The sequence below is a fragment of the Electrophorus electricus genome, chromosome 11, assembly GCF_041902795.1.
Source record: "Electrophorus electricus isolate QZ-2024a chromosome 11, ASM4190279v1, whole genome shotgun sequence".
In the NCBI taxonomy this organism is placed as follows: domain Eukaryota; kingdom Metazoa; phylum Chordata; class Actinopteri; order Gymnotiformes; family Gymnotidae; genus Electrophorus; species Electrophorus electricus.
In genome coordinates, this window is record NC_137507.1 from 18,087,946 (window position 1) to 18,112,500 (window position 24,555).

A 24,555-nucleotide genomic window follows, 5' to 3' on the forward strand; every position below is an offset into this window, starting at 1 on the left:
ACTGAATCAATCCAGTACCACACTAAATTCTGCTGAATTAATATAGTGCCATGTCGAATCCTACTGAATCCCTCCACTGAATCAACAGCTCCTGAATCAACAGGTCAGGCAAGGCCAGGGCTCAGGAGCTAAGAGGTCAGGAGGTCAGGATGTTTACTCACAGGGGACAGTGCGAAGGTAGAGGTTGTCCCGGATGTTCTGCTGGAGCTCGTGGTCCAAAGAGCCTTTCTGAAACCGCAGGCTGAGGTAACGCCTGAGATCTTTATCCACAAAGGGACCTCCTGGGAACACAAACACAGTCAGATGTTTTATGCTGAAAAAGGCCTCAACTGTCTTTTACTTAAAACACACTGTGAAATGTTGCTCTACTCAGTTCCCCCATTGCCAAAGAATTAATTGTGTATGTGTGTGTGTGTGTGTGTGTGTGTGTGTGTGTGTGTGCTCTGCCCCATTTTTCCTCACCAACTAAAACAAAAAAAAAAACACCTTACACTAACAGAGATAAAACATGGTTCAATCTCAGCTTGGAGAATTGTTCAGAAAACAGTCTGACGTTTCATCTGATGATCATTGCTGATGAAGGTGAAGAACCACCTGAGACATTCTGCTTTCCATTTACCATCTCTTGAACATCCAAGCATACACACACACACACACACACCTACATACACACTCATACATCATATATCTCTCATTATGAAAGATGTCTTTATTGTTGAACTCCAAACCCCAGCACACACACTCACACATGCTGTGTGATCGGAGAGGGGGAAGCACTTGGGAAGCATGCTATGTCAGCATGAGAAAGCGAGAGAGAGAGAGAGAGAGAGAGAGATGTAGAAACGAATGGGACAGGACAAATGCGATGATGAGCTCACCAAATCACCACGTGACCTTACATTTTTTTAAAACACACATTTGCAGGTGCACACACATACAACCCCCCCCCCCCACATCACACCCAAATAAACATTTCCTTGACATTTGCACGATACATATAAATATTATTAACACAAGTCCTCATATACAGTATAAAGAAAGGAGATCATGTACGGCAACACACCAAAGCCATCGGTGTGTGACAACACACCAACACCAGACATTAAACCAAGGCACTGTATGCAAGCTTCAAAGATATGATGCTGTAATTTCATGCAGACCTCATAACCTCTACACAAATGTACACACACACATATATGCACATGCATGCATGCATACACACACACACGCACACATAAAGAGGCACACAAATGAGTGGAGATGCTCAGTGTGATAGGGAGCTGGCTGCTTTCAGAATAACCTACTTTTCAGAAAGCGCTTAGACACACACACACACACACACACACACACACACACGCACACACACACACACACACACACACACACACACACACACACGCACGCACACACACACGCACACAGACACACACGCCTGAAGATATTGTGCACAGTGATCCATTGGTTATGGATGAAATAAATGCACTCACATAAACAAATTTTGAATTAAAGTACACACACATTTTGAATGAAACACATTGCCCATTGCAAAATTTGGCAGGACTGTCTTTCACATTCACACGACAGCGAGAAGTGGGAGCACATTAGATTCAGGGCTCTGGATAGAACGTCTCTTAAAAAGTCATACATAATATACACAAATACAAGTGCACCACACTGGTCATTTGAAACGTGCTGTAATCAAATATCTGCATAGAGGATAAAAAGTCATGTTTTTCTCTCTCTCACACACACACACACACACACACACACGCACATAGTTTGAAGCTGACTTACAGCAAGCAGTAGAAAGGCGCCTCTTCCTCACAGCTCAGCTGGATGTTCCAAATGTTCTGTGTGTCTGTGTGTGCATGCATGTGTGTGTGTTTGTATGAGTGTCTGTGTGTGTGTGCGTGCATGTGCGTGTGGGGGGGGGGGTCTGTGTGTGTAGCTTTCCACAGGTATAAAACCACAGTGTGCAGGTTTTCTACAGCAGCCTCAAATCTGTCCCATCACTACACTCTCTGCATACTGCAGGGACACAGACAGCATCCCTTCAGTCACTCTGCTGCTCCGAGAAAGAAAGAAAGAGAGAGAGAGAGAGAGAGAGAGAGAGAGAGAGAGAGAGAGAGAAAAGGAGGGGGGCATTGGAAATTAGCAGAAAAAAAACGTGCTTTGACGATGGGAACCTATCACAAAGAGCTTTCTCTCCCTCTCTATTTCGCCATTGGTAGCTGATATTATGAGGTACTGCAGCACCCCCTATACACAGGTCAGGGAACTGCAGAATATTGAAGTGATTTACAACAGATAGAGTCGGCTAGGAATGATGGATGTCTTGATCCTGCCCGTTTGCTGTGGAATCGAGCAGGAAGGACCTGAACTCTCCTGCTGTGAAGCACGATCCGAAAGCACAGAACTGACTTGTGGTGTCCGTTGTCGGCCAGAGGAGGATGGGCCCCCCCCTTGAGTCTTGGTTCCTCTCAAGGTTTCTTCCTTGTGCTCTATGGAGTTTCTACTTGCCACTCTCGCCTTTGACTTGCTCACTGGAGGCTTGGACTCGGACATTTGTAAAGCTGCTTTGTGACAACCACTGTTGTAAAAAGCGCTGTATAAATACATTTGACTTGACTTGTGGTTAGGGCTTGAACAGATCTTCCTCGTGTGTCTTGAAAAACTCAAGCTGAGGTTAAGGAACATTAACCTTTCAGGTGGACACTGTGCGTAGATAGAGAGATAAGGCTTAATTACAAAGGCTGGAATGCTGCGAGGTGCAGGGGACTGAAGAAATGGTCTGTGATGACCATGGAAAGTGTCTCACACAGCAAAGTTCACAATTTACATGTATCCTGGTAGAGCATATGGATCAGGGTGCCAAGAGTAGGAGCCCTGATTCCCAGATTGCACATGCACTGATAAATATATCACTGTGGATAAGCGCATCTGCCAAAAGTTGTAAATGAAATGAGAAGAAACAATTTAGAGAGCAGTTAGCTTGATCAAATTTGTCATCACAAAGGACAGGAATGTTACTTTCTCCCAAAGAATATTTACGTATGAACTGTGGGTGTCTCCCAGTGGCCATGAATCATGCTTTCCAGATTTCATTGTGGAATTAATGGTGAACAGGGATTGGTTGCTTGCACCATACATGAAGGAAGAAGGCATTCTCATTGTTCCTCAGATTCTCTAGCGGCACTGCTGTCTGTAGCATATGTCATATTGTGCATTATACTTTGACAATGGTATTTTGTGAAATCATTGTGAAATATTTTTCATCCAGGCCCTCTATCTATCCCCACAAAGGTCTGCTAACCTGAAAATGTACCAGCACAGCCAATGGGTGCATTTATCTAATGTGCAGACCCTACAGTCACTGCATCATCTGTACCTACAGCAATTCCCAGGTATTAATCACTTTAAGTTTAGCAAATGTGTGCAGATTTGTGTCAAATCTGCTTACTCAAATGCACCCTCTGCATGAGTTTCGCTGCTCACGCATGGATGGCCCTCAGCGGTTATGTCATGGTTACCTCACACCATGAGTTCCAGATAAAACTTATCAGACTATTTTTGATAAGAGAGATGTTTCAGGAGAATACCGAAATATACAAACACTCAAGCACACACATACACACAAAGACACACACACACACACACACACACACACTCACACACACACATACACACAAAGACACACACACACACACACACACACACACACACACATGTGCGCGCACACACTTATGCTTGCTCCCTGTGCGTTTTTCAGTACTTTTGTCAATGCAGCACACGTACACATACATATACACATCTATCCCTATGGTAGATCCCTAATATACAAACACACACACACACACGCACACGCACACACATATATATACACATCTATCCCTATGGTGTTCTTCACACACACACACACACACACACACACACACACACACACACACACACACACACGCGCGCACACACACACACACACTCACACACACACACACACACACACACACACACACATATATACACATCTATCCCTATGGTGTTCTTCACACACACACACACACACACACACACACACACTCACACATACATATACACATCTATCCCTATGGTCTTCTTCACACACACACACACACACACACACACTCACACACACTCAGCTGCTGACACTCTTACTTTTGTAATAAATGAATACACAAAGAGTTCAGTGTTCAACAAAATATACATTATCACGTTTTTGAAGCCTTACAACTCAGCACGTCAACCAAGAGAATAAAATACGCAGTGTGACTTTAGGGAAACTCTGCAGTATGTTAACATTACACATGCACTATTTAGTAGTATTAATTTAATGTGATATTCCAATCAATTATCAATTAATAGTTTTGCTATTTTTTCTATTTTTAAGGAAATACAGTGCAACCAATAAAATGTCTGCCAAAAGCCATTTCTATTGCTTTTCTATAATTTTCCACACAAAGACAGGGAAGACAGAAGCATAATATGCACACAAATAAACACACATTAAAATAATTGTGTGCATAATTATTCTTCTTATATATTTTTTTTCAAGACCAGTTAGCCTGTGTTCAAATATCCAGAATAAAAAAACACTATATCCTGAGTAGCCTCCAATACACACATCTGACTGAATTCTTTCTACTTCAAAAACATTGATTTTACACTTCTGACTTTCCACTCTTGAATAAGCTCACTAGCTGACCACAAACCCTCTGAATGTACAGGAGCAGGGACTACAATAGACCTAGCAGGGATTTCCAGGACCTGAGTGTGACCTCACTATTCTGGCCATTTAGTGGCTGAATTTGCACACCTTGTTTGAAAGCTCACTTCACTGGATGTGTGCCTGTGAACCGAGAACACAAACAAGAATCTGTCACTGTCCTACAGCAACAGCAGAGGTGTTAGCCTAGCTAAGGCTTTGACCAGGTCATCTTTTGCTAATCGGTGGCTAATTATACACTGTCTGCTTGCACAGATTCAGAGCCCTAACATTTCTGTCATTAAGGCATTGTGGGTGCTTTGCATATAGGATTACCTTCGAAGCAGTTGAGGAAGCCTCTCAGTTCTCATGCTAACACCTGGCAAAGATAAACAAAACGGTCAGCAGGGACGTCCAGAACTTTAGCGTGACCTTGCTACTCTCGGGTGAGACTGCACGCCTTGCACACCTTTTTCACACCTCACTCTAGTGCATCTCGGGTGAGGAAAGGGTGCACTGTGTAGCAGTATGGACACTTTAATATGATTCTGCACTTAAAATATGTAATTAAATGAGCACCACCCTGATCCAAGGAAAAGTTTAATTAGGATTTAATTCAATCTCAAATCTAAACAGCCAGCTCTGCAACGCAATCATTAATCAACTACTGGAAATTAGAAATACCACAGGCAAAGCCACAAGATTTCACAATTAATGGTATGTTCATTGATTAATCAGCAGCAATAAGAGTAAATAAGGCAGTACATTATAGAAGGAATGATGGCTGGGTGAATAAGGACCTGTCACAAATCACAAGGACAGGATAGGATCCAAATACAAGGCGTAGTTAACACTGTACACAGGCACACAAAACACAGTCCAAAAACGGATAACAGGGGACAGGCCAAAGTCACATACCAGGAGAGCTGAACAAACAGACTGAGGTACAGGTTTTGAAATCCAGAAACAGTTACCCACAAAACAGAGTCTGAGACAACGAGGCAGAAAATAATGAAAGAAAAACGTTCAGTATGCTGATGAATAGCAAACAATAGTTCGCAATGTGAGCTGGGCAAGAAGGTTTTGCAGGACATGTGAAGTCAGAGGTCCTGTGTGGACAACTAGACCCGTCGTCCTGGGTGGAAGAGGGAGGACGTTTACATCGCCTGTTGGTCTACATCGCCAGTGGTGCCAGTCATCCACAAATAGGACCTTGGAAGATGGAGGGTTCCATGGGAACATCGGTGGTCAATACCCCAGCGCACACTGGAAAGGAATCAAATGTAGTGAAGTATGGACCAAGGAGTTGTGGGCATATTCTGTCCACAGTAAGAAGTAGTGCCAGTCCCATCGATTTTGGCGCAGTGTTGATGCAGAAAGCAACCAAGCTGCTAGCCAACCTTTTCGGTCTCCCCATTAGTTTGTGGATGATACCCGGAGGAGAGGTTGATGTTAATACCCAGCTTCTCACAGAACACACTCCACACTTGAGAGGTGGACTGAGGACCCCTGTCAGAAACTATGTCTTCAGGCAGACCGAAATATTAGGATATGCTAATTCAAAAGCAGATGGGAGCCTAGGAAGGGTAACAGGCGGCACATCTTGGAAAATTGGCCTACAATGCTGGTGATGATCGTATTGCCCTCGGATGAGTGGAGGTCCATGACAAAATCAACCTCAATATGTGACCAAGGCCTATGAAGAACTGACAGGAGGTGTGACTCTCTGGCTGGTCTGGGCATGCATGTGTGTGAGCAGGTAGAGTATGAAAAGATTATGTCACATACATCATCGATTAGCAATGGCTAACATTATTGTTGCCTGTTGTTTGTGCAGGTGATTCCAGTGTGTCCTGTACCGATAGCTGTGGAGATTGTGTCTGCTTTTGTATTTTGTATAGATTAAATCAAATAAAATCATATTTATTTACATAGCACTTTTACAACAAATGTTTGCACAAAGCAGCTTTACAAATGTCCAAGTCCAAGCCCACAGTGAGCAAGTCAAGGGTGATAGTGGCAGGGAAAAACTCCCTAGAGCACGAGGAAGAAACCTTGAGAGGAACCAAGACTTAAGGTGGGGGGGGGGGGGGGGGGCATCCTCCTCTAACCAACAATGGACACCACAATAGTAACAATTGTAAGAGAAAAATAAATAAATCAGAAGTCCTAGAAGTCCTACTCTTGTCCCGACGGTATGCACGTGTCCGAAACCCATCCCACAAGAGAATGTCCGTGAACCGGAAGCATTTAAAGAAAAGGGTCCATTGGGCTTTTCTCAGATTTAGGCACTTAGTCAGCTTGAGGTGTTCAACATTTGGCTGGTCATGATTAAAAAGGAGTACTCCCTCAAGCCAGTGACGCCAACGTTCCAGGGCAGGTTTAATGGCCAGAACCATTATTCTCAGTCACCAGGCCATTGAGATAAAACTGCACCCAATCCTACTTCAGATGCATCTACCTGGATGAGGAAGGGTCTGAGGGGATCCAGCTGTTTTAGCACAGGTACAGAGGTGAACACTTTCCTCAGTGCTGTGAACACCAGTTGGCTGCAGGTGTCCAGCAGTGAGTGTTTCAGGAAACCTGTGAGAGGCGCGCAATGGTTTCTATTAAATTGCTGAAAGAAACTGAAAAAAATCTAAGAATCTTTGGAGTTCCTTTAGGGAACGGGGTTTGGGCCAGGCAGTGACTGCAAAGATGCAAAAATGACACTGTGCTTTGGGGGAACTGGCATTTCTCCAATTTGATGAACATCCTGTTTTCTCTCAGTTTGGTGAGAATAGTACAAATGGTACATAGTTACAGAGTGAAAAGGTAAACAAGAAAGTCATCAATGTAATCTACGAAGAAGCCAACGATATGTCTCAATTTGTCAAGTCTAGAACACGGAGGGAGAATTATCTAGGCTGCAAGGCATTACCAAGTATTTGAAGTGTCATTTGGAAGGGATGATGGTGAGCAGGCAATGAAGTAGGTTGGAAATGCCAGAGCTCCACTGATATTCTTAACTGAAGTTAGGTTTTTGGCACTATTTGAAAAATGAAAGGCATTGGATGTTTGTTTAAATATGTAGTATTTACCTCTGGAACCTTATTATTGTCTTTGGGAAAATGGACAAAAATCTGCATCAGTACACATACATGGGCAAGGTTATTGCTAACAGACCTAGCACCATTGGCTGGAGTGACGCAACAACCTCAAAGAAAATATGAGAGACTCCTTCACATAGATTATAAAATATACTAGAAAATATGTTCTGTTATATTATATTGCTTATAGACTAAAAATATATATTTCGTTACATTATATATCAAATATTAAATATATTACCTGCGGTTTGTCATTGCCATATCTTCAGTATTATAATTGGGCTGCCAATATTATGTTAGTGTTATATTTGATTGAGTCCTCAAATGATCAATATACCCCTTAGTGGGCACCTCTGGGAAAAAAATAATATCTTGTTTCACTATATGCTTTGCTCGGTTCAAGTGTTTCCGTGCTGTTGTCTGTATCAAGCTAGGCATCCAACCCAGCTTGAAACATTCCTTTAAAATTTGGACAGTTTAGAAATGCTTTTCACTTAAAAAAAAACGTGAATACAGGCTCCCATAGACAGAAACACGTTCACTTCCTCAGTAACTGACAGGACTTTTAACGAGTGGGTGGACAAAAGGTTCCATAGAGTAATAGAGATTTCTTTAAGTATAACAATTTTGTGTCATTTGAACAGTGTCTTATGCAGAATACAATCCTCTTCAATTTGCCAAAGATAAATTGTGATACAGTTCAAGAATGTCTACTGTTTACATTGGTCTAAAGTAAAACTTGCAAAATGTTGACCCTATGTGTAACAGGTGCAAAACAGAACTAGTCATCTTTTCATATATATCCTGGTCATGCCACAAACTAGCTTCCTTTTGGGTATCGATTTCCTTCTCAGATGGTTTGGGAACCTTTTTGAGCCCTCTTCACTTGTAGCAATATTTGGAGTGACATCACAGGATGTTGTATAAACACTTGAGCCAAAAGCATGACAACTTTTGCAACATTCTGAGCAATGCAACCTGTGCTACTTAAATGTAAAGATAAGTCCCCACCATGTTTGTAGACATTGGCGACTCCGAGCTGAGAGCTCTCTGGATGCCTGCTTGATGTCAATGTCATGCCAGGAAAGACACAGGATGATCAAGTCATGAGCAGAATAGAGCTATAAGAAACAAAATTTAGGCACAAAAAGGCTTGTGGCATACCAGGTAGGATTTTAAAAAAATATTGTAAACAAAACAAGCTTAAAACAACTGACAGGGACTAGAGGTAATTGTTGGGTGTCATATCGCCTGATTCCTCATCACACTACAACACCCAGCAGGCTGTTCGTCACCCAACCCAGGACTCCAACAATCATGAACTTCACATCAGATCGTCATCACCGAAATATTGACCTCATCTCTGTACTATTTAAGCCTGTCTCGAACATTAGGGCACGGCAAAGTATTGCCTCTAGAGTCCTATGCATACCGAATGTTCTTTTGTATTGTTTTTCTGTGTACACAACCATGACTTAGTGTTTCCCGTTTCTGATTTTTGCCTGCCCCTTTTGGATTCTGATGCCTGGATTATTGGATGGTCTTTATGGTTTTTTGACACAGACCGTTTTCCCTACTTTCGAGTTACGCCTTTTTTTGTGACCTTTTCCATTACCTTTTACTACAATAAATCCCTGTTTTTTATCCGCAAGCATCTGATTTTGCCTGGCCTCCTTGCAGATGGCAGACTCGGATGCTTTGAAGGAAGCTTTGACCAACCAGGGTCAACTAATCCACCAACAGAGGGTTGCTTGAGGGTTTCACACGGTCAGCGGATACTATAGCCAAGCAACAAGAGGACCAACAAACTCAAATGTTGGAACTAAGACAAAGTCTCAGAGAACTTTCTAAATGATGACTACTTCTCAGTTCAGTCCCACCAATGCACCTAGAACCGCCACGAGCAGTATCCAACCAACCCTCCCTGTGAGCAAACCCGAAAAATATGATGGCTCCCCAGTGTGTCGAGATTTCTTGTTGCAATGTTCATTGGATTTCAATAGCCTTCCAACCTGTTCCAATCAAGATAAAATTACCTTCATTACCTCTTGTCTAACTGACAAAGCTCTTGACTGGGTGACTGCCATCTTGGCTGATGTACAGCTAGCGTCTTATGATGATTTTATTGAGCAATTCAAGGCTGTATTTGATCACCCGCATGAAGGAAGAGCCTGTGGGGAGATACTTACCAAATTACGTCAAGGCAATTGTTCTGTGACCGACTTCCCACGAGAATTCCGTACAGGCGCTGCTGGCAGTGGATGGAATGAGGCAGCGTTGATCGTCACTTTTTGGAAGAGGTTTTACATGAACTGGCTTGCCAAGATGATGTTAGATTTGAATCGGCTTATAGCTCTTTCTATACATCTGCATCATTTCATATAAGAATGAAAATGTAGAACTAGTAGTTCTCACCATACCTGTCCCTCTCCCAGTTATAGACCAGAGCTCAAATGAGAGCAGACAACGGAACCAATGCAATGTGATTCTTTACGCTTGACTGAAGAGGAGAAGCAGCGCCGATTCCAAGATGGTCTCTGTTTTTGTTGCGGATTCTCAGAACATGTTATCAGGGATTGTAGTCTTTGACCTAATCGAGCATCACTGAGCCATAGACGGATCAGGCACCCCACATCAGAAAACAAGGTAGAGATCTTGCCACCAAGAAAGATGATCGCTAAGTCATTTTTTTTAACTGTTTATGTTGGGCCTTCTACGCCATCTTCTACGTTTACAGCCTTAGTTGATTCAGGAGCAGAGGGAAACTTCATACACACACGTATGGGATTTGGACATCCCAGTGGAGCTATTACCCAAGCCTCTTCACCTGGAGGCTCTGGACGGATCACCAGTAGGAGCTGGTTCTATTACACTTACATATTACATATTACTACAAGCGCACCTCAGAGATCATCTCACTTCTCGTCATAGAAGATGCCTCATTTCCAGTCAATTTAGGTTTACCTTGGCTAGAAGAACATGACCCAAATATATCATAGTCACGTAAGGAAATCACTCAGTGGTCATCTCAATGCCTAACAAATTGTTTGACATTACCAGTTGTCCAGTTATGTTCCACCACTGTTGAGAGCCCTGCTAATACACAAGCCTTTTCCCTCCCCCCGGAATACCAGGATCTCTCTTGTCTTTAGTAAGAAAAAAGCAACCCTGTTACCACCCCATCATCCCTACAACTGTGCTATTGAGCTCCGGGAGGGAGCCGTGTTTCCAAAGGCTTGTATTTATCCTCTCTCCCAAGAGGAAGAGAGGCTCAGGGAGGAATATATAGATGAAGCATTAAGTCAAGGCTTTATTCAGCCATCCACTTCCCCCATGGCATCAGGATTTTTCTTTGTAAAAAAGGACGGCGGTCTTCATCCCTGTACTGACTATCGAAATCTCAATCACGTTTCCAAGAAATATGCATACCCATTACCTCTCATTCCTGTCACTCTGGAACTACTACGAGAAGCCAAGATCTTTGTCAAATTAGACCTCCATAGTGCATTTAATTTGATAAGGCTCAAGAAAGGTGATGAATGGAAAACCGCCTTTATCACCACCAGAGGTCACTATGAGCACAAAGTGATGCCATGAGGTCTCAGTGCGTTTCCATCTGGCTTTCAGGCTTTTATCAATGATATCCTCTGTAAATACATCGGAAAATTCGCTATCGCTTATGTTGATGACATCCTAATCTATTCCCATGACATTAAAAGCCACATACAACGCGTATGAAAAGTATTGAAGACTCTTCTGGATAACAGGTTATATGTCAAGGGACAGAAATGTGAATTCCACTTTCCTACCATGACCTTTTTAGGATAAGCGATCAACCATGGTGGGATCACCATGGATGACAAGAAGATCGAAGCTATCATTCAGTGGCCTGTTCCGGTCACCGTTAAAAAGCTCCAGAGTTTCATGGAGTTTGCAAAACTTTACCAACGATTCACACGTAATTTTAGTAGTATTGCAGCCCATCTCATAGCCCTCCTGAAAGCAACAACGACCAAGTTATTGCGGAATCAGGAGGCTGACCAAGCATTCAGAAAACTGAATGGCCAATGTGAGAGGACTAAACAGGAGTTAAGTAAGTTCTTGCGTTGTTTTTGCATGAACAATCCGCCTGACTGGTCTAAGTTTCTACTATGGGCAGAGATGGCCCAGAATTCTCTTACTAGTGCATCCAGTGGCTTGACTCCTTTTGAGTGTATTTTAGGTTATCAGCCTCCGATGTCCCCCTGGACCTCCGTCTCAGCTGATATCCCCGCCGTGGATGAGTGGATGCAGCGGAGCAAAAAAGTATGGGAGGAGAAACACCTGCATATCGTACAGGCTCTCCATAGATATAAGGAGGTGGCAGACAGACACAGGAGGGAGACCCCATGGTACCAACCTGGTAACAGAGTGTGGCTCTCTTCGCGTGACTTCCACAAGCCAGTCTCATGTCGCAAGCTGGGTCCCAAATTTATAGGTCCATATGAAATTACCAAGCGCATTAATGAAGTCACATATCAACTCAACTTACGTGCTCACTTTCGTGTTTCAAGGTCGTTTCATGTGTCTCTTCTGAAGCCTGTGATTCCAGGGCCCTTGGATGAGGTCTTCCCTGAGGCCACTCCTCCACAGCAGATTGACTACGATGGTGCCCCGATCTATGAAGTGCGCTGTATTCTGGACTCTAGAAGGTGGGGTGGTTCACTGCAGTACTTGGTCGATTGGGAGGGATTTGATCCCGAGGATCCCCGTCGTGATGTTCTAGCTCCTGGTCTCCTTTCAGATTTCCGCACAAGGTTCCCAGAAAGGCCTGCACCTCGCCCTTGGGGTCATCCTCGCCGCCTTACCGTTACAGATTCTCATCCTGGACTGGGCTCTGCCTTGCATACTGGGAGTCGTCATGGGCAACCTCGTACCTCGGCCGTCCCGGATTCTTTGGAGGGGGGTACTGTCATATCACCCGATTCCTCATCACACTACAACACCCAGTAGGCTGTTCATCACCCAACCCAGGACTCCACCAGTCATGAACTTCACGTCAGATCGTCATCACCAGAATATTGAACTCACCTGTGTACTTGATTATTTAAGCCTGTCTCGAACATTAGGACACTTCGAAGTATTGCCTCTAGAGTCCTATGCATGCCAAGCGTTCTTTTGGATTGTTTTTCTATGTACCGAACCTTGACTTAGTGTTTCCCGTTTCTGATTTTTGCCTGCCCCTTTTGGATTCTGATGCCTGGATTATTGGATGGTCTTTATGGTTTTTTGACATGGACTGTTTTCCCTACTTTCGAGTTACGCCTTTTTTTTTTACCGTTTCCACTACCTGTTACTACAATAAATCCGTTTCTTATCCGCGAGCGTCTGATTTTTGCCTGGCCCGTAACACTGGGATTGATTTCTAATCTACAAGAAATACAGTTACACAACTAGCATCAACAATTAAACATGTTAGGAGAGTAATGCCTTACTTTTGATCAGTGGGTTCCCAGATTTGAATTTGCCACCTGTCCGTGTTTGGACCAAGACAAAGTTAGATTAAATTGCCAAGGATTAGTGTAGAGACCTGGAAATGCACTGTGAAGACGTGGCTATACAAGGGATCTATATATGTTTTATATATGCAGTACTATACAAACGTCTTAGGCCACCAGTAGATTTGTTGTTTTAGTATTGGTATAAAGACCATATCAAATTTCTCTTTATTAGAATACAAACAAAAAAAAAACAGCCTCCCCAAAATAGCTCAAGATGTGCTTAGTGCTAAGGGACTGTAGAAAATTGTGGGTTAATTTTTAGTAATTTTGTGTACCTATTTCCTGCATTTTATGTTTTTATCTTAATAAAGAGACAAAAATATATATGGTCATTATACCATTGCTAAAACAAGAAATCTAATGGTGGCCTAAGACATTTGCACAGTACTTTATATGTATTGAAATGGGTCCAATTTGACTCAAATACAATAGGAGAGTTCTGTGTGTTAACAGAAAATCTAACTGAGGAACATAGGACCCTGAGAGTATAGAGACACATCCTCTTTGTTGGAGATAATTTAGGTTAACATTAACATTCTGGCTTGTAATACATGTGGAAAGTTCATGACAATGTTAACAGTCAATATTATTAGTAATTTTTACTAATCTAACATTGCCAAGTAAAAAAAAAAATCAGATTTTTGATGCTCAGAACTTGCCAACATGGTCTGTTAACAAGCCAAACATATTACTAACTAAGCAATATGAAAGATCGGTCACATTTTGACATCAATGTTTTATCGACGGCTGCAATAAATTGTTTGGGTATAGTCCAATTATAGTATAATTAAATTTTGTATTTTTCTAAAGGGTAATGATAGGGTTATTTCCTACGAAGTATGATAGGGTCATTTCATACAGTAGTAGTGAATACCTCCTCACTGTTGAAATGCACATAAACAAGAGAGCCAATGGACATCATACTAGCTGTATATTTCATATTTGCCAAGTACAAAATGGACTAATATTTTGGCACACTACACAGCAGATTAGCTATCAAGATAGCAGGGCTCTGGAACCTTGGGCATTTTTCTTAGTAAAACAGAAGACCACTCAAATTCCATTTCCTTTTGAGAGTTCCAAACATTTCATATGTCATGCTGTTGACACTTGCATGAAAGATTCTGTCCAGCAAAATTAGGCTTGCCTAGTTGTTCTTGTTTTTGAACATGATAATTTCATCCTCTTTCATCTCTAATATATCTGCCAGACACACACCTACTAATAAGTGGAATGGAATCAGCTATGCACACAGCATTTGCCAATCTTTTTTTTTTTAAATAAATGAAAAAAAACTAAACATATTGTAGTGTAAAGATCCAGGTGTTTTTAAATCTGCAGCTATATTGGTTTCAGAATTTAATCTCTGCACTAAAGACATCTGTGTACTTTATGGGTCTATGCAAGTATTTTGATATCAAGTGTTAGCATGAGAACAGACAGACTTCTTCCACTGCTCCAAGGGTAATCCCACACACGCTGCACCCACAATGCTTTACTGGTAGGTGTTACTGGTCTGAAATGGCTCTGTATCTCTGCAAGCAGACAGCTGGCTGGATAATTAGTCCCTGATTAGCAAAAAATGGCCCGGCAAAACCCCGGCTATGGTCAAATTCTAGGTCATAATGCATTCTAGGCCATAATGCTCAGTTCCAATGCCAATCCTGCCCTTCCCCTGAGATCGGATCTTTTCACCTTCACTGTTCACATTAGGCAATCCACATCAGTGTGAACCCGTGAGTGCTCTTAACCTGGGTCATGCATGCATGACCCCAAAAAGAAAAAACAACAAAAACATTCTAAACGTTCGACTGACGTTCTGTCAGCTGTCGAGGGTGAGAAGATGTAAAGGGCAAAGGCACAGCTGCGGGGAAGGTGAAGCAAGACGTGGAGAGAGATTGCAAAATGGACTTGAAAGAATTACTGAAAGCAATCCAAGTCCCTTGAAAAGATCCACTTTTTGTGAACACACTGCACAGAAGACAACAGACCTGTGTCATATAGTGTTAAAACACCTACCTGTAGCCCTTGTTGATTCTAGCAAGCGTTATAATTTAGAAGTCTGGATGCGTGTGTAGATACACACACGTTCCAAAATCAGCCCTTCTTATGTTGTTCGGAGTCACTGAAAACTGCACTCCATAGCTGATGCTTTCGGTTGACCGTTTCCTAACCTGCGGCTCTCCCTCCTCCACCGACTGCTTGCTTAACGAACATGCTCATGTGCTTTTCGTCCCAAAACACCCTTTGATCGCTCTCTCTTCCTCTCTGTTTCCATATCACTCTCTGCATTAGTTCAAAGTGCATTCTGGTTTCTTCATCCTACTGCTGTTTGATTCAATTCCGTTATATTCTTTTTAAGATACTCTTTCTGTGTTCTGCAGATTCTGTTCTGCACTCATTATGTCACCCTCCTCTATATAGCTCCAGATTAATCAACAAATCAATATCATTTTCTCTTACACACACTACACACTTGCACTTAAACACAACTCCCACTTTCTCTCCATTTCTCTCTCCCTCTCTCTTCACTTTTCCCCTCCTTTTTCACACTCACCAATAAACAAACACACACACACACACACACACACACAAACTCACACACATATGCACACACTTACTTATCCTGTAGTAAAGTGTTTTGTCACAGGTGACTGCTCTCATTCCCAACCTGTTCTGGGGAGCTGGTCTATCAAACGCCCAGACCCACGCACCCACCCACGCACATGCATAGCTGCTCTCCAGGGCCGAGAGCACTGTGTCCATCCTGCTCCCTAAAGAAAGGCCAGCAGTGGCGCACGCCAGCCTGCTCATGAGGACTGAATTGACCCAATGCTTTTCACCAGACCGCCCCGAAAGGAAACAGCAGTGTCTGCACTCTACTGCACTTTAACATGTCTCCTAACAAATGCCAACCACTGCAAACAATTAATTAAATAAATAATATACATCTGACAAGTAAATGTTCAAATTCTGGCTGAATAATCTTAATACCAGTCAGTTTACATTGGTCATTAAAAGTTTTTGATTGTTTGTTTTGCTTTGAAACAGTGTGCCCAAGTTTATATATTTTACATTTCAAACAAGTTAAAATACTTCTCCAAGTATCAACTGCTTTTGAGATCGTCCTAGGGAGGAAGTAGCTGTGAAAGTGTACGTCATGACACAAGCGATGCAGATTAGAACGTCAAATACACCCTGAGCACACAAATCATTTACAATCATCCGGGGTGCCAATAATTCCAAACGTAAGCCATGTGCCTGCGCACTCCTTCTAGTTCTCTTTTCCTCTCCTACTCAGCACTGCTCATATTGCTCTCTCTGCCTCCGTTGTCTCTTGCAGTCGATTTGGTTTTAACTTTTCTCTTGAGTGTACACATGCACACATACAAAATCAAACACAGCTAGGCGAAGAGATGCATTACACTGGAGTCTATCCGTGTTTGTGTGTGTTGTTACTAAGAGGAGATCAAAGGGCCTTGTGGATCTTTGTGTGCGTTCCTTTAAAGAGAGAATCTAGAGATGTCAGTTATGACAATGGCTGTCTAAACATGTGGTTATAAGAACCCTTAGGAATTAGCTTGGTTCCTTGTGATTGCTCTGATTTTTCCAAGTTGTTGATCTGCCTTGTTTTGTGGGACTCGAGCGTTCAGAACATGGAGCTGAAAATGCAAACAGGGTTTTAAAACAGCGGAGACGATATTGGAGGAGCCCTTTGCAGACCTCCCCGACCCCCCCCCCCCCCACCCCATTCTTTGGCAAAACCGTGGCAGCTGTGGAGTCCGTCAAGCTTCTGGGAACTGGAGTAGGCCCCAACGCCTTTCCGAAAAAAAGCTGAGGATGTACTTCCCACAGCAACTGAAAACGTTCCATCCACCCCAAGAGCAGCTGGTGTAGTTCTGCACAGCAATCACGTGGTCAGTCATAGTGTGGATGTGCACAAATGGATATTTGTGCGCCCATGTGACTTTGTGTATTTTTGGAAGAATTGGGAAAGGATGTTTGTGCTTGCAAATACTGCTGGGTATCAAAAGCTTCTGTGTAACCAAAGACAAACTCCATGTATGTGTGAACATGTTTGGCAAACAACGCCTGATTCTGGTTCTGCGCTAGAGTTAGGAAGTATTCAGGCATCCCGCTACAGAAACCTGCCTGACCAGCCTGCTTCTGATCAAACCAGAGGACTAAGGTCAAAACACTCTGTCTTTGTCATTCTCTGGATCATTGTCATGTTGCATGATGCAGCCTCATGGAGGCAACTTCCACCGGTAGATCACAGGCCTAGGCTGTGACATTGGGCTGCAGAATTTGTTCTGATATAACGTGGAATTCACTAGACCCTCTGTAATTGCAAGCTTTTCAGACCCCACCCCGCACTTCAGTGAGGAGTGATGCTTTGATGCTGGTTTTCACTGTTTGCTTTTCTCCAAAAACAAGGCTGTGTACATTTACAAAGAAATTCTAGTTTTTCGCAAACCTGAAAACAGACGCCACTGGGTTTTTTGTTTGTTTGTTTTTTTTGCTTCTTTCCCTGTGTGGTAACCTCCTATTTGCTTGGTATCTTTCTTACTGGAGACTTAAACAGATGCCTGTGAATCCATAGTCATCACCCTGGGCATCTTTGTCATTCGAGGATTCGGGGGTGTACCCTCGCACTGATCTTTGCATTCCACTTCTACAGTTTATTCCATTTCTATCTGCATGACTCAACTCATCTTCAGAAAACCCTTTTCAGTTTTATGAGATTTTACAGCTTTTCTTCTGAGACACTTGAAATGTCTTATGATCAGTTGTGACTGCACCACACTGTCGTAGAATTACACTGTGAAGAACAGGTAAAATTGTGTAGGTTTGTTTTATTAGCTGTATAGGTCATAATCACCCCTGAACTGAATGAACACCTGGTATCATCTGTTCAAGTGGTTATTATTCTAGAAGATCACACACTTATCCATCAATGAGTGTTTAAACCATTGTTAAACTGTGAACCGAAGGAGATTTTGGATGCATTAGCCATCCAGTTAAATGGACTAAAAGGTCTTTGTCATAGACAATCCTTTTAATCACCATGGAATGTCAGGGTATGTCCCACCACTCGTCTGAAATAATGAAGCCCTTTACACAAATAGCAAAGTATCTTCAAGATCATCTTCTCCACATCTCAATGCCGTGGATAGAACCATGGATTTAATTGTCTGATCATTTTACTTCTGGGTATGTTACACGTATGGGACATGACTATGGCACTAAACAAGACCACTGTACAGAAACACAGTGCAACAGCTCAGACCTTATTCTGACTGCTTATCTGACAGGGCATTACAGGTGTATCCCAAACTATAGCAGGCAAAAATGTGCAATAAGCGCTTACAAGTTTTGTTCCTTGGAAATCCATGCTATGCATACATCATGGTTGCCCTTCCTCTGGCATCATGGTTTCCATGGTGATGCTTTTGCCATGTGTTGTGTGTTTTGGTTTCACTTAGTTCTGCTTTCATTTCTGGTCATGTGCTTTGTTGAGCTGTTATTGTTTCTAACTGTGTCTTGATATCGGTTGTTAGTCTGTGTATTTATACGCCTTGTTCCTGTGTCTCCATTATTAGTTGTAATAAGTCTAGTTGTTTCTCTTAGCTTGTTCCCTGCGCTCTTGTGTTTTTATTAAAAACCCTTTACCTGCAAAAGCAACAAGCGTACGCCTCACTGGAGTCTTGTTGTGACAGCATGCATTCTGGACCAATCCTCATATTCACACACAAAAGGCTCAATAATTAGTTGATGATTTCAGGGCAAACATCAACACGTGGCGAAGGAGTAACAGCACTAGAAGTGAGAAGTGCTAGTGTAAATTATTTCCAAAGAGTGATGGCCCGATTCACTGGTGTGAAGCTGCTAGCAGTCTTTTCTTATTGTGAATTCAGACCTCACAAGTTTTTCTTCAGTTGGTGAAGGGTAATGTCTAAGACAATGTGGCTCAAGAAGAATGTAAATATTTTCTCTGCTATTGGGTACGAGATAGTAAGGCAATGAAGAGCTGTAGCCAGCCCATCCTAAATGTATTGCTTTTGAAGGTTAGCACTATATCCATTATTAAAAGTCTTTAAAAACACTCCAAGTCCCACACATATAACTTTCTGACAAATGGACATCAGTAAAACAAATCAACCAACTCTAGAGAACATGTCTACTGATTAATAACAGTGAACCTAATCACTAAATGTGCACCTATGGAGCATCCTCTTTTATGCCAAAAAAAAAAAAAAAAAGTTCATTAAGTGTAGGACAATATATTCACTTAATGGAATGGCAGAAAGGGAGTCAGCAGATTGCATGGTGGTAATGTCTAAATCTACAGCGCATAGCAGACCCTCTTACATATTTATCAGTGTCACAGTACCTGTGCTCCTCAGTACCTGAGCCCACGACAATGGTGGCAATAGCATGGTGCACTACCCAGGCCTGACTAGGTGATCCTCATTTTGTGACTGGGCTGTGAACCGGAGGGTTGCTAGTAAAACCATTCTACATGGCGTCACTCTACAAAGCACTCCATCCTGACCTCTACTGTAAGCGGATTAATAAAGTATGATTTGCTATGATGACCAAACTGCTTAAACAATGACCAGTATGATTAACCTTTGTGAAAGAATTTAGTGGCAGACAGCAAAGAGGAGCTATTCATGCCTTGTGCCTTAATTTGTTAAGTGGGTTTTGGCTGTGAGTTAAAAGGTCCTGCTACAAAGTTGTGTTAGATACACTGAGCCATGGAAACCCAGGACTTCATTTTAATCAGGCAAAAGTCCTAATCACACATACACACAAACACACCAAAATGAAACAGTAAGCGCAGCTAGAATCTCTAAAACATCTCCTCACTCCCTCACACACACACACACACACCGACACCACGCAGTCAGACACTCGAGTCACAACACAACACTGATAACATCACAAATAATCAACCTGGGGGAATCAGTTGCTTTACTAATTAGAGCCAGACCTTGGATACACATACCCCACTGCCCCAATGCACGCACACACACACACACACACACACACACACACACACACAGAAAGAGCCTATAGCCTGCTGACTGACCAATTACACACATGTGGCATCAAGACAATCGGTAGAAGCCTGTGAAATCACACCTTATTACTGCCTATTACTGCCTTTCATGGGTATTAGAGATTGGGAGAAAGCAAAGTGTGAGTTAGGAAGCGATTATTAGATCTGATCTCAAGTGTCATTTAGTCAGTGAAGGCTTCCATTACAACATTATAATGATTAAGATAAAGATTAAAAATGAAGGCAATGAAAATGAGTGAGAGATACCTGGAGTAGGTTTGCAAAGACTGGTAAAATAAATTGATTGTGTTGATTACTGAAAATAATCAGATACAATTTTAATGTTGAGGAGCCATACACTTACAATAAAAATGGTTTATAATGCAAAATTGTGTTCAGGGGGAAAATACTACAGAACACAAGCCAAGAAGAAAAAAGCTTATCACACAGATAAATCTTTGAGAGATAGCAATGAAGAGCAAATTGTCCAAAATGTGGGACGGGTTTAACCAAAAACCGAACAATGTGTAGTGCTGTATAATCAAAGCAGGAATAGCAACAGCAGCACACTAATGATGAATGAACATCTGTGTAAATGGTTATCGCCACATCCTTCTGCACTAGAACTGCACATAGCCCGACAGCACCGGCTTGCATGTAGAAAAACATAGAAAAGGCTACACATTTTAGTGATCCTAAGTTTAAATATGTGAAGTAACCTACTAGGCTAGCAATTACATTTTTAATTAAGCCTGCTAACTTGGTTAAACCTGCTGTTAAGATGGTTAAATTGTTTATCAATATAATCAATTACCAAAACAGTTGATTCAGCTCTCGTCTGGAGGATGACAGAGCGCCACTGATACCAAAACACTTGATTGCTGATTCGATTTGCAGCCTTGAGTGCATCTCAAAGGGCTCTCCTCCACCCCACCCTCTCTCTCTCCCCCACCCTCTCTCTCTCCCCCACCCCACCCTCTCTCTCTCCCCCCACCCCACCCTCTCTCTCCCCCCACCCTCTCCCTCACCCTCTCCTCCACCCTCTCCCCCCACCCTCTCCCTCTCCTCCACCCTCTCCTCCACCCTCACCCTCTCTCTCTCCCCCCACCCTCCCTCTCCCTCACCCTCTCCTCCACCCTCTCCCCCCACCCTCTCCCTCTCCCTCACCCTCTCCCCCACCCCACCCTCTCTCTCCCCCCACCCTCTCCCTCTCCCTCACCCTCTCCTCCACCCTCTCTCCCCCACCCTCTCCCTCTCCCTCACCCTCTCCTCCACCCTCTCTCTCTCCCCACCCTCACCCTCTCCTCCACCCTCTCTCTCTCCCCCACCCCACCCTCTCTCTCCCCCCACCCTCTCCCTCACCCTCTCCTCCACCCTCTCCCCCCACCCTCTCCCTCTCCTCCACCCTCACCCTCTCTCTCTCCCCCCACCCTTTCCCTCTCCCTCACCCTCTCCCCCACCCCACCCTCTCTCTCCCCCCACCCTCTCCCTCTCCCTCACCCTCTCCTCCACCCTCTCTCTCTCCCCCACCCCACCCTCTCTCTCCCCCCACCCTCTCCCTCACCCTCTCCTCCACCCTCTCCCCCCACCCTCTCCCTCTCCTCCACCCTCACCCTCTCTCTCTCCCCCCACCCTCCCTCTCCCTCACCCTCTCCTCCACCCTCTCCCCCCACCCTCTCCCTCTCCCTCACCCTCTCCCCCACCCCACCCTCTCTCTCCCCCCACCCTCTCCCTCTCCCTCACCCTCTCCTCCACCCTCTCTCCCCCCACCCTCTCCCTCACCCTCTCCTCCACCCTCACCCTCTCCTCCACCCTCTCTCTCTCCCCACCCTCTCCCTCTCCCTCACCCTCTCCTCCACCCTCTCTCTCCCCCACCCTCTCTCTCCCCCCACCCTCTCCCTCTCCCTCACCCTCTCCTCCACCCTCTCCCCCCACCCTCTCCCTCTCCCTCACCCTCTCCCGCACCCCACCCTCTCTCTCCCCCCACCCTCTCCCTCTCCCTCACCCTCTCCCCCACCCCACCCTCTCTCTCCCCCCACCCTCTCCCTCTCCCTCACCCTCTCCTCCACCCTCTCTCCCCCCACCCTCTCCCTCTCCCTCACCCTCTCCTCCACCCTCACCCTCTCCTCCACCCTCTCTCTCTCCCCCACCCTCTCTCTCCCCCCACCCTCTCCCTCTCCCTCTCCTCCACCCTCTCTCCCCCCACCCTCTCCCTCTCCCTCACCCTCCTCCACCCTCTCTCTCTCCCCACCCTCACCCTCTCCTCCACCCTCACCCTCTCCTCCACCCTCTCTCTCCCCCCACCCTCTCCCTCTCCCTCACCCTCTCCTCCACCCTCTCTCCCCCCACCCTCTCCCTCTCCCTCACCCTCTCCTCCACCCTCTCTCTCTCCCCACCCTCACCCTCTCCTCCACCCTCACCCTCTCCTCCACCCTCTCCCTCTCCCGAACCATTATAGAGAGTGAGGTAATGACCTGAAACACTAATCAGATATTTGTTGTCTCCATCATATTTCCCTTTGATTTGAAACGCTGCAGGCTATATTTTTCCCTTTCTTTATCAGTGAAGTAGTTCTGAAGATGAACACTTATTAGCTACCAAAGGAAAGAAAAAATAGAACAACTTGAATGTTGATTCTGAATATATCTGAATATATCATCTAATCAGACACTCCCTACCAAACCAATAGACATGATACAAGGGATACAAATTCCAGAATAGAACACAATGTACTATGTTTTTTGTTGCATTTCAATAAGATCACATAGTTCGCATTGCAATTAGGCAAGTACACTACCTGAACCATTCCAATCAGATCCTGTTGTTATTGACAGAGACACCCTCCAAGAGCTGTTTCTAACAAAGCTTGTCTTGCTTTAGCTCCATAACGAGAGAAACAGCATGGCTATATTGACCGTGGAGCACAAGGGAGGGTGGACTCACTGCAAATGAAGCGGCGTCCCCCATGCATCCACCTGTCTGCGATTAATTATTCCAGATCCACTAAGTGCAACGGCACTACAAAGAAAGGTGTGACGAGTGTGTATGTGTAGGTCTGCCCCCTTGGTCGTTCTAGAGCACGGGGGGGGGGGGTTTGCCTGCACACATCGGCGCTTTCTCTGCTCTAATGCGTCTGATTCAGCTCAGCTGCTACCTGTGGAGGCCCCTCCTGAGCCCGGCCAGGTGTGCTGGAGTTGACAGAATGTGAGGCTCAGCAGTGCTGTGCTTCTCCAGCAGAGACATGGGAGGAGCAGTGAGCATGTGGCAGTCCCACTGTAGCTAAGAGTCGTTCTGAGCAGTTACCCGCTAGAGCTTTAGGCTCAGTGGGAGTGGAACGAGATCACTGGGTTGGGAGTGCTGTGTGTGTGCACGTGAGCCTGTCTGCAGTCTGAATGAGAGAAAAGTCACTATAACACACTATATCTCAATAGTTCTCTATCTCTCTCTCTCTGCTATGAATATGGAGACACATTTTAAAAACAGAACACACTCACACATATATACACACACACACACACATTGTAGTCCTAGCACGATGTGATGAGGAGTATATGACAGTCTCTCACTAGGAGGTGCTCTCTCAATCAGCCCTCATCTATATGCAGATGAAATAAATATTGATGCCCACACACACACCACCGAGCTCCAACTAATTGATCGTCACGCTACCGCAGTACTTAGGATCAGACACACAAACATACACAAACATCCAGTGAACAACCTTAGCTTAATAAGAAAGCATGAGAAAATTTGAAATGTCTCTTTAATAAACTCAAAACTCAACACATACCCACACACAAAATAATCATAATAATAATAATACGCTTTGCAGTTGCATTTAAGGTTGAACATATGCACTGTGTGGTGTCACTGGAAAGAAGCACACTGCCATGTCACAGGATCATAAATAAAGTGATAATTCAGTAGGTTATAGAACTTCAGAAAACAGAAACACCATCTGAGCTATAAGCCACTGCAGAAGCCTTAAACTGTGAGGTAAACAGATCCTCTCACATTTTTTAGAACCTCATTTCCCATGTTTGTATCTACGCAGCATCAATCTGCACTCTAATAAACCTGCAGTGAAGTTGTCTAGCATGAGAAGAAATCCAGGAGAATCCGTAAGTAATTGGACAGCAA

The 24,555-nt window shown here is 43.9% G+C and overlaps 1 protein-coding gene across 14 annotated transcripts in view; it reads right to left on the minus strand.

The window, feature by feature from the left end:
• Positions 1 to 24,555, minus strand: part of magi2a (membrane associated guanylate kinase, WW and PDZ domain containing 2a) — a 194,879-nt gene that overhangs the window by 117,475 nt on the left and 52,849 nt on the right. For 13 of the 14 annotated variants that reach the window (XM_081722718.1, XM_026997476.3, XM_026997462.3 and 10 more), the window contains exon 2: positions 162 to 281. In XM_081722718.1, the coding sequence (XP_081578844.1) occupies positions 162 to 281 (120 nt within the window). Of the gene's footprint in view, positions 1 to 161; positions 282 to 1,794; positions 2,025 to 24,555 lie in introns of those variants that run through there. The other variant, XM_026997488.3, reaches the window with a different exon arrangement.